The sequence below is a fragment of the Oncorhynchus mykiss genome, unplaced genomic scaffold (genome assembly GCF_013265735.2).
Source record: "Oncorhynchus mykiss isolate Arlee unplaced genomic scaffold, USDA_OmykA_1.1 un_scaffold_130, whole genome shotgun sequence".
In the NCBI taxonomy this organism is placed as follows: domain Eukaryota; kingdom Metazoa; phylum Chordata; class Actinopteri; order Salmoniformes; family Salmonidae; genus Oncorhynchus; species Oncorhynchus mykiss.
Window position 1 is genome coordinate 637501 of NW_023493663.1, and position 14643 is coordinate 652143.

Genomic DNA, 14643 nt, shown 5'->3' on the forward strand with positions numbered 1-14643 from the left:
TCCTACTACACAGGTATCCTATCCTACTATACAGGTATCCTATCCTACCATCCTACAACACAGGTATCCTATCCTACCATCCTACGACACAGGTATCCTATCCTACCATCCTACTACACAGGTATCCTATCCTACCATCCTACTACACAGGTATCCTATCCTACCATCCTACTACACAGGTATCCTTCCTACCATCCTACTACACAGGTATCCTATCCTAGCATCTTACTACATAGGTATCCTATTCTACTACACAGGTATCCTATACTACCATCCTACTACAAAGGTATCCTATCCTACCATCCTACTACAAAGGTATCCTATCCAATCATGCTACTACACAGGAATCCTATCCTACCATCCTACTACAAAGGTATCCTATCCTGCCATCCTACTACATAGGTATCCTATCCTACTATCCGACAACACAGGTATTCTATCCTACCATCCTACTACATGGGTATCCTATCCTACCATCCTACTACACAGGTATCCTATCCTACCATCCTACGACACAGGTATCCTATCCTACGACACAGGTATCCTATCCTACTATCCTACTACACAGGAATCATATCCAATCATCCTACTACATAGGTATCCTATCCTACTACACAGGTATCCTATCCTACTATCCTACAACACAGGTATCCTATACTACCATCCTACTACAAAGGTATCCTATCCTACCATCCTACTACAAAGGTATCCTATCCTACCATCCTACTACACAGGTATCCTATCCTACCAATCTACTACACAGGTATCCTATCCTACTACACTAGTATCCTATCCTACCATCCTACGACACAGGTATTCTATCCTACCTTCCTACTACACAGGTATCCTATCCTACCATCCTACGACACAGGTATCATATTCTACTACACTAGTATCCTATCCTACCATCCTACTACACAGGTATTCTATCCTACCTTCCTACTACACAGGTATCCTATCCTACCATCCTACGACACAGGTATTCTATCCTACCTTCCTACTACACAGGTATCCTATCCTACCATCCTACGACACAGGTATCCTGTCCTACCATCCTACTACACAGGTATCCTATCCTACCAATCTACTACACAGGTATCCTATCCTACTACACTAGTATCCTATCCTACCATCCTACGACACAGGTATTCTATCCTACCTTCCTACTACACAGGTATCCTATCCTACCATCCTACGACACAGGTATCCTATTCTACTACACTAGTATCCTATCCTACCATCCTACTACACAGGTATTCTATCCTACCTTCCTACTACACAGGTATCCTATCCTACCATCCTACTACACAGGTATCCTATCCTACCATCCTATGACACAGGTATCCTATCCTACTATACAGGTATCCTATCCTACCATCCTACAACACAGGTATCCTATCCTACCATCCTACTACACAGGTATCCTATCCTACCATCCTACAACACAGGTATCCTATCCTACCATCCTATGACACAGGTATCCTATCCTACTATACAGGTATCCTATCCTACCATCCTACAACACAGGTATCCTATCCTACCATCCTACTACACAGGTATTCTATCCTACCATCCTACTACACAGGTATCCTATCCTACCATCCTACTACACAGGTATTATATTCTACCATCCTACTACACAGGTATCCTATCCTACCATCCTATAACACAGATATCATATCCTACAACACAGGTATCCTATCCTGCCATCCTACTACACAGGTATCCTATCCTACCATCCTACTACACAGGTATCCTATCCTGCCATCCTACAACACAGGTATCCTATCCTACCATCCCACTACACAGGTATCCTATCCTACCATCCTACTACATAGGTATCCTATCCTACTACACAGGTATCCTATCCTACCATCCTACGACACAGGTATCCTATCCTACTACACAGGTATCCTATTCTACAACACGTGTATCCTATCCTACCATCCTACGACACAGGTATTCTATCCTACCTTCCTACTACACAGGTATCCTATCCTACCATCCTACGACACAGGTATCATATTCTACTACACTAGTATCCTATCCTACCATCCTACTACACAGGTATTCTATCCTACCTTCCTACTACACAGGTATCCTATCCTACCATCCTACGACACAGGTATTCTATCCTACCTTCCTACTACACAGGTATCCTATCCTACCATCCTACGACACAGGTATCCTGTCCTACCATCCTACTACACAGGTATCCTATCCTACCAATCTACTACACAGGTATCCTATCCTACTACACTAGTATCCTATCCTACCATCCTACGACACAGGTATTCTATCCTACCTTCCTACTACACAGGTATCCTATCCTACCATCCTACGACACAGGTATCCTATTCTACTACACTAGTATCCTATCCTACCATCCTACTACACAGGTATTCTATCCTACCTTCCTACTACACAGGTATCCTATCCTACCATCCTACTACACAGGTATCCTATCCTACCATCCTATGACACAGGTATCCTATCCTACTATACAGGTATCCTATCCTACCATCCTACAACACAGGTATCCTATCCTACCATCCTACTACACAGGTATCCTTCCTACCATCCTACTACACAGGTATCCTATCCTAGCATCTTACTACATAGGTATCCTATTCTACTACACAGGTATCCTATACTACCATCCTACTACAAAGGTATCCTATCCTACCATCCTACTACAAAGGTATCCTATCCAATCATGCTACTACACAGGAATCCTATCCTACCATCCTACTACAAAGGTATCCTATCCTGCCATCCTACTACATAGGTATCCTATCCTACTATCCGACAACACAGGTATTCTATCCTACCATCCTACTACATGGGTATCCTATCCTACCATCCTACTACACAGGTATCCTATCCTACCATCCTACGACACAGGTATCCTATCCTACGACACAGGTATCCTATCCTACTATCCTACTACACAGGAATCATATCCTATCATCCTACTACATAGGTATCCTATCCTACTACACAGGTATCCTATCCTACTATCCTACAACACAGGTATCCTATACTACCATCCTACTACAAAGGTATCCTATCCTACCATCCTACTACAAAGGTATCCTATCCTACCATCCTACTACACAGGTATCCTATCCTACCAATCTACTACACAGGTATCCTATCCTACTACACTAGTATCCTATCCTACCATCCTACGACACAGGTATTCTATCCTACCTTCCTACTACACAGGTATCCTATCCTACCATCCTACGACACAGGTATCATATTCTACTACACTAGTATCCTATCCTACCATCCTACTACACAGGTATTCTATCCTACCTTCCTACTACACAGGTATCCTATCCTACCATCCTACGACACAGGTATTCTATCCTACCTTCCTACTACACAGGTATCCTATCCTACCATCCTACGACACAGGTATCCTGTCCTACCATCCTACTACACAGGTATCCTATCCTACCAATCTACTACACAGGTATCCTATCCTACTACACTAGTATCCTATCCTACCATCCTACGACACAGGTATTCTATCCTACCTTCCTACTACACAGGTATCCTATCCTACCATCCTACGACACAGGTATCCTATTCTACTACACTAGTATCCTATCCTACCATCCTACTACACAGGTATTCTATCCTACCTTCCTACTACACAGGTATCCTATCCTACCATCCTACTACACAGGTATCCTATCCTACCATCCTATGACACAGGTATCCTATCCTACTATACAGGTATCCTATCCTACCATCCTACAACACAGGTATCCTATCCTACCATCCTACTACACAGGTATCCTATCCTACCATCTTACAACACAGGTATCCTATCCTACCATCCTATGACACAGGTATCCTATCCTACTATACAGGTATCCTATCCTACCATCCTACAACACAGGTATCCTATCCTACCATCCTACTACACAGGTATTCTATCCTACCATCCTACTACACAGGTATTCTATCCTGCCATCCTACAACACAGGTATCCTATCCTACCATCCCACTACACAGGTATCCTATCCTACCATCCTACTACATAGGTATCCTATCCTACTACACAGGTATCCTATCCTACCATCCTACGACACAGGTATCCTATCCTACTACACAGGTATCCTATTCTACAACACGTGTATCCTATCCTACCATCCTACGACACAGGTGTCCTATCCTACCATCCTACTCCTATCTCAGGCTGTGTGAGGCGTGGAGGGGGTGTTCTATACTGTCTGTCTGTGTTCCTGTAGGGGAGTGTGTGAGGCGTGGAGGGGGTTTTCTATACTGATGAAGGAGCATGGGCAGTGGGCGGAGCTAGCCGGTCATGATTACGTCATGGATCTGGTGGGTATATCACACACACCACATACACACATTAAGCTAACTCAGAGTTATCAGGCTAACTGAGAGTTATCAGGCTAACTGAGAGTTATCAGGCTAACTGAGAGTTATCAGGCTAACCGAGAGTTATCAGGTTAACTGAGCGTTATCAGGCTAACTGAGAGTTATCAGGCTTTCTGAGAGTTATCAGGTTAACTGAGAGTTATCAGGTTAACTGAGAGTTATCAGGTTAGCTGAGAGTTATCAGGCTAACTGAGAGTTATCAAGCTTTCTGAGAGTTATCAGGTTAACAGAGAGTTATCAGGCTAACAGAGAGTTATCAGGCTAACTGAGAGTTATCAGGCTAACTGAGAGTTATCGGGCTAACTGAGAGTTATCAGGCTAAGGCTAACCGAGAGTTATCAGGCTAACTGAGAGTTATCAGGCTAACTGAGAGTTAACTGAGAGTTATCAGGCTAACTGAGAGTTATCAGGCTAACTGGCCCTAACTGAATCCTGTTTTAGATCTCAGACTTTGAAAACATCTGGCCCTACCTAACTGAATCCTGTTTTAGATCTCAGACTTTGAAAAGGTCTGGCCCTAACTGAATCCTGTTTTAGATCTCAGACTTTGAAAACATCTGGCACTAACTGAATCCTGTTTTAGATCTCAGACTTTGAAAACGTCTGTTCCTAACTGAATCCTGTTGTAGATCTCAGACTTTGAAAACGTCTGGCCCTAACTGAATCCTGTTGTAGATCTCAGACTTTGAAAACATCTGGCCCTAACTGAATCCTGTTTTAGATCTCAGACTTTGAAAACGTCTGGCCCTAACTGAATCCTGTTTTAGATCTCAGACTTGGAGCTGCCGTCCGACTTCCCCAAACAGAAGAGTTACTTCATCATCTCAGCTGAGGATCCTAATAGGGTTCGAACTAACGCCAGCCTGTGAGTCCAAACACACACAAACCCAAACCCTTCACTGGGGAGCTAACACAGGTCTCAGGGAATGTTACTAATCACCCAGCCAGGAGGATTGGTTCATCAGGGAAATGGTGGGCTCTGATTGGCCCAACACACTAATCACCCAGCCTGTTTGTGTGTGACCAGAACTCTGTTTGGCAGTGGTTTTGACAGTGATGAAGAGCTGCCCCCGCCCTTCCTCAGCACCACCCAACCTGCGTACAGCCTGCCAGGCTCTGACGGATACTCCAGCCACGGTACACACACACACACACACACACACAGCACACACACACACACACACACACACACACACACACACACACACACACACACACACACACACACACACACACACACACACACACACACACACACACACACAGCACACACACACAGCACACACACACACACACACACACACACAGCACACACACACACAGCACACACACACACAGCACACACAACACACAACACACAACACACAACACACAGCACACACACCAGTATAGTGATATTAACAGTGTTTCCTCTCCAGTGGAGTCTGATGTGTTCAGCGATGGTCAGACTCAGAGAGGGGTGGATCGCTACCTGGACAGCCTCTTCAACCCTGTGTTATCAGACGGCAGCACGGTGAGACACACACAGTGTGTGTGTGTGTGTGTGTGTGGGTGTGGGTGTGTGTGTGTGGGTGGGTGGGTGGGTGGGCAGTATGAATGGAGCAGACTATAGCGGGGGATTAAGTTACTAAACTACACAGGTATCATATCCTACCATCCTACCGTATTTCATACAACCGAAGGGCTGCTGGATTCAGACCCCAGGTTCCTTCTTCTGCCGTAGGGCCCTGGAGCATAACATAACACAACACACATCATATCATAACACATCATAACATATAACACAACACATCATAACATAACACATCATATCATAACACATCATAACATAACACATCATAACATAACACATCATAACACATAACACATCATTACATAATACATCATAACATAATACATCATAACACATCATAACATAACACATCATAACACAACACATCATAACATAATACATCATAACACATCATACATAACACATCATAACATAATACATCATAACATAACACATCATAACATAATACATCATAACATAATACATCATAACATAATACATCATAACATAATACATCATAACATAATACATCATAACACATCATAATACATCATAACATAACACATCATAACATAATACATCATAACATAACACATCATAACATAATACATCATAACATAATACATCATAACATAATACATCATAACATAATACATCATAACATAATACATCATAACATAATACATCATAACATAATACATCATAACACATCATAATACATCATAACATAACACATCATAACACAACACATCATAACATAATACATCATAACACATCATAACATATCATAACATAATACATCATAACATAATACATCATAACATAACACATCATAACATAACACATCATAACATAATACATCATAATACATTATATCATAATACATCATATCATAACACATCATAACATAATATATCATAATACATCATAACATAATACATCATAACATAATACATCATAATACATCATAACACATCATAACATAATACATCATAACATAATACATCATAATACATCATAACATAACACATCATAACATAATACATCATAACACATCATAACATAATACATCATAACACAACACATCATAACACATCATATCATAACACATCATAACATAATATATCATAATACATCATAACATAATACATCATAACATAATACATCATAATACATCATAACATAACACATCATAACATAATACATCATAACATAATACATCATAACATAATACATCATAACATAACACATCATAACATAACACATCATAACATAATACATCATAATACATCATAACATAACACATCATAACATAATACATCATAACATAATACATCATAACATAATACATCATAACATAATACATCATAACATAATATATCATAACACATCATAACATAATACATCATAACACATCATAACATAACACAACATAACACATCATATCATAACACATCATAACATAATATATCATAACACATCATAACATAATACATCATAACATAATACATCATAACATAATACATCATAATACATCATAACATAACACATCATAATACATCATAACATAATACATCATAACATAATACATCATAACATAATACATCATAATACATCATAACACATCATAACACATCATAATACATCATAATACATAATAATACATCATAACACATCATAACATAACACATCATAATACATCATAACATAATACATCATAACATAATACATCATAACATAATACATCATAACACATCATAACATAATACATCATAATACATCATAACATAATACATCATAATACATCATAATACAACATAATACATCATAATACATCATAATACATCATAACATAATACATCATAACATAATACATCATAATACATCATAACATAATACATCATAACATAATACATCATAACATAATACATCATAATACATCATAACATAACACATCATAACATAATACATCATAATACATCATAACATAATACATCATAACATAATACATCATAATACATCATAACACATCATAATACATCATAATACATCATAATACATAATAATACATCATAACACATCATAACATAATACATCATAATACATCATAACATAATACATCATAACATAATACATCATAACACATCATAACATAATACATCATAATACATCATAACATAATACATCATAATACATCATAACATAATACATCATAATACATCATAATACAACATAATACATCATAATACATCATAACATAATACATCATAACATAATACATCATAATACATCATAACATAATACATCATAACATAATACATCATAATACATCATAACATAATACATCATAACATAATACATCATAATACATCATAACATAATACATCATAACATAATACATCATAACACATCATAACATAATACATCATAATACATCATAACATAATACATCATAATACATCATAACATAATACATCATAATACATCATAATACAACATAATACATCATAATACATCATAACATAATACATCATAACATAATACATCATAATACATCATAACATAACACATCATAACATAATACATCATAATACATCATAACATAATACATCATAACATAATACATCATAATACATCATAACATAACACATCATAACATAATACATCATAATACATCATAACATAATACATCATAACATAATACATCATAATACATCATAACACATCATAACACATCATAATACATCATAATACATCATAATACATCATAACACATCATAACATAATACATCATAATACATCATAACATAATACATCATAACACATCATAACATAATACATCATAATACATCATAACATAATACATCATAATACATCATAATACAACATAATACATCATAATGCATCATAATACATCATAACATAATACATCATAACATAATACATCATAATACATCATAACATAATACATCATAACATAATACATCATAATACATCATAACATAATACATCATAACATAATACATCATAACATAATACATCATAACATAATACATCATAATACATCATAACATAACACATCATAACTTAATACATCATAATACATCATAACATAACACATCATAACATAATACATCATAATACATCATAACATAATACATCATAACATAATACATCATAATACATCATAACACATCATAATACATCATAATACATCATAATACATCATAATACATCATAATACATCATAACATAATACATCATAATACATCATAATACATCATAACATAATACATCATAACATAATACATCATAATACATCATAACATAATACATCATAACATAATACATCATAATACATCATAACATAATACATCATAACATAATACATCATAACATAATACATCATAACATAATACATCATAACATAATACATCATAATACATCATAACATAACACATCATAACATAATACATCATAATACATCATAACATAATACATCATAACATAATACATCATAATACATCATAACACATCATAATACATCATAATACATCATAATACATCATAATACATCATAATACATCATAACATAATACATCATAATACATCATAATACATCATAACATAATACATCATAACATAATACATCATAATACATCATAACATAATACATCATAACATAATACATCATAATACATCATAACATAATACATCATAACATAATACATCATAACATAATACATCATAACATAATACATCATAATACATCATAACATAACACATCATAATACATCATAACATAATACATCATAACATAATACATCATAACACATCATAACATAATACATCATAATACATCATAACATAATACATCATAATACATCATAACATAATACATCATAATACATCATAACATAATACATCATAACATAATACATCATAACACATCATAACATAATACATCATAATACATCATAACATAATACATCATAATACATCATAACATAATACATCATAATACATCATAATACAACATAATACATCATAATACATCATAATACATCATAACATAATACATCATAACATAATACATCATAATACATCATAACATAATACATCATAACATAATACATCATAATACATCATAACATAATACATCATAACATAATACATCATAACATAATACATCATAATACATCATAACATAACACATCATAACATAATACATCATAATACATCATAACATAATACATCATAACATAATACATCATAATACATCATAACATAACACATCATAACATAATACATCATAATACATCATAACATAATACATCATAACATAATACATCATAATACATCATAACACATCATAATACATCATAATACATCATAATACATCATAACACATCATAACATAATACATCATAATACATCATAACATAATACATCATAACATAATACATCATAACACATCATAACATAATACATCATAATACATCATAACATAATACATCATAATACATCATAATACAACATAATACATCATAATACATCATAATACATCATAACATAATACATCATAACATAATACATCATAATACATCATAACATAATACATCATAACATAATACATCATAATACATCATAACATAATACATCATAACATAATACATCATAACATAATACATCATAACATAATACATCATAATACATCATAACATAACACATCATAACATAATACATCATAATACATCATAACATAATACATCATAACATAATACATCATAATACATCATAACATAACACATCATAACATAATACATCATAATACATCATAACATAATACATCATAACATAATACATCATAATACATCATAACACATCATAATACATCATAATGCATCATAATACATCATAATACATCATAATACATCATAACATAATACATCATAATACATCATAATACATCATAACATAATACATCATAACATAATACATCATAATACATCATAACATAATACATCATAACATAATACATCATAATACATCATAACATAATACATCATAACATAATACATCATAACATAATACATCATAACATAATACATCATAATACATCATAACATAACACATCATAATACATCATAACATAATACATCATAACATAATACATCATAACACATCATAACATAATACATCATAATACATCATAACATAATACATCATAATACATCATAACATAATACATCATAATACATCATAATACAACATAATACATCATAATACATCATAATACATCATAACATAATACATCATAATACATCATAACATAATACATCATAACACATCATAACATAATACATCATAATACATCATAACATAATACATCATAACATAATACATCATAACATAATACATCATAACACATCATAACATAATACATCATAATACATCATAACATAATACATCATAACATAATACATCATAACATAATACATCATAATACATCATAACACAACATAACATAACACATCATAACATAATACATCATAATACATCATAATACATCATAACACAACATATCATAACACATCATAACATAACACATCATAACATAATACATCATAATACATCATAACACAACATAACATAATACATCATAACATAACACATCATAACATAACACATCATAACATAATACATCATAACATAATACATCATAACATAATACATCATAATACATCATAATACATCATAACACATCATAATACATCATAACACAACATAACATAATACATTATAACACAATACATCATAATACATCATAACATAACACATCATATCATAACACATCATAACATAATACATCATAATACATCATAACACAACATAACATAACACATCATATCATAACACATCATAACATAATACATCATAATACATCATAACACAACATAACATAACACATCATATCATAACACATCATAACATAATACATCATAATACATCATAACACAACATAACATAACACATCATATCATAACACATCATAACATAATACATCATAATACATCATAACACATCATAACATAACACATCATAACATAATATATCATAACATAATACATCATAACACATCATATCATAACACATCATAACATAATACATCATAATACATCATAATACATCATAACATAATACATCATAACATAATACATCATAATACATCATAATACAACATAACATAATACATCATAACATAATACATCATAATACATCATAACATAACACATCATATCATAACACATCATATCATAATACATCATAATACAACATAACATAACACATCATAACATAATATATCATAACATAATACATCATAACACATCATAACATAATACATCATAATACATCATAACACATCATAACATAACACAACATAACACATCATAACATAACACATCATAACATATAACATGACACATCATAACATAACACATCATAACATATAACATGACACATCATAACATAACACATAATACATCATAATACATCTTAACACATCATAACATAACACATCATAACACATCATAACACATCATAACATAACACATCATAACACATCACATCATAACATAACACATCATAACATATAACATAACATATAACATAACACATCATAACATATAACATAACACATCATAACATAACACATCATAACATAACACATCATAACATAACACATCATAACATAACACATCATAGCATAACACATCATAACACAATACATCATAACACATCATAGCATAACACATCATAACATAACACATCATAGCATATAACATAACGCATCATAGCATAACACATCATAGCATAACACATCATAACATAATACATCATAACACATCATAGCATATAACATAACACATCATAACATAACACATCATAGCATATAACATAACACATCATAGCATAACACATCATAGCATAACACATCATAGCATAACACATCATAACACATCATAACACATCATAACATAACACATCATAACACATCACATCATAACATAACACATCATAACATATAACATAACACATCATAACATATAACATAACACATCATAACATAACACATCATAACATATAACATAACACATCATAACATATAACATAACACATCATAACATAACACATCATAACATATAACATAACACATCATAGCATAACACATCATAGCATAACACATCATAACATTTCACATCATAACATAACACATCATAACATAACACATCATAACACATCATACCATAACACATCATAACATAACACAACACATCATAACATAACACATCATAACATAACATAACACATCATAACATATAACATAACACATCATCACATATAACATAACACATCATAACATAATACATCATAACACATCATAACATAACACATCATAACACATCATAACATTTCACATCATAACATAACACATCATAACATAACACATCATAACATAACACATTATAACACATAACATAACACATCATAACATTTCACATCATAACATAACACATCATAACATAACACATCATAACATAACACATCATAACATAATACATCATAACATAACACATCATAACACAACACATCATAACATATAACATAACACATCATAACACATCATAACACATCATAACATAACACATCATAACATAACACATCATAACATATCATAACACATCATAACACATCATAACACATCATAACACATCATAACATAACACATCATAACATAACACATCATAACATATAACATAACACATCATAACACATCATAACATAACACATCATAACACATAACATAACACATCATAACATTTCACATCATAACATAACACATCATAACATAACACATCATAACACATAACATAACACATCATAACATTTCACATCATAACATAACACATCATAACATAACACATCATAACACATAACATAACACATCATAACAAAACACATCATAACATAACACATCATAACATAACACATCATAACACATAACATAACACATCATAACATTTCACATCATAACATAACACATCATAACATAACACATCATAACACATAACATAACACATCATAACATTTCACATCATAACATAACACATCATAACATAACACATCATAACATAACACATCATAACATAACACATCATAACATAACACATCATAACATAACACATCATAACATAATACATCATAACATAACACATCATAACACAACACATCATAACATATAACATAACACATCATAACACATCATAACACATCATAACACATCATAACATAACACATCATAACATAACACATCATAACATAACACATCATAACACATCATAACACATCATAACACATCATAACATAACACATCATAACATAACACATCATAACATATAACATAACACATCATAACACATCATAACATAACACATCATAACACATAACATAACACATCATAACATTTCACATCATAACATAACACATCATAACATAACACATCATAACATAACACATTATAACACATAACATAACACATCATAACATAACACATCATAACATAACACATCATAACATAACACATCATAACATAACACATCATAACAAAA

The 14643-nt window shown here is 32.1% G+C and overlaps 2 protein-coding genes across 2 annotated transcripts in view; both read left to right on the forward strand.

Moving 5' to 3' along the window:
* The window catches only part of LOC110518409 (unconventional myosin-XV-like), a 100241-nt gene extending 94912 nt beyond the window's left edge, over nucleotides 1–5329 (forward strand). The window contains exons 32-33 of the mRNA XM_036972238.1: nucleotides 4266–4359; nucleotides 5187–5329. Of these exons, the coding sequence (XP_036828133.1) occupies nucleotides 4266–4359; nucleotides 5187–5288 (196 nt within the window). The 3' untranslated portion in view covers nucleotides 5289–5329. The remainder of the gene's footprint in view (nucleotides 1–4265; nucleotides 4360–5186) is intronic.
* Nucleotides 5330–5374: 45 nt separating this feature from the next.
* Nucleotides 5375–14643, forward strand: part of LOC118947105 (unconventional myosin-XV-like) — a 69349-nt gene continuing 60080 nt past the window's right edge. The window contains exons 1-2 of the mRNA XM_036972239.1: nucleotides 5375–5556; nucleotides 5838–5932. The gene's annotated coding sequence lies outside the window, so the exon portion shown is untranslated. The remainder of the gene's footprint in view (nucleotides 5557–5837; nucleotides 5933–14643) is intronic.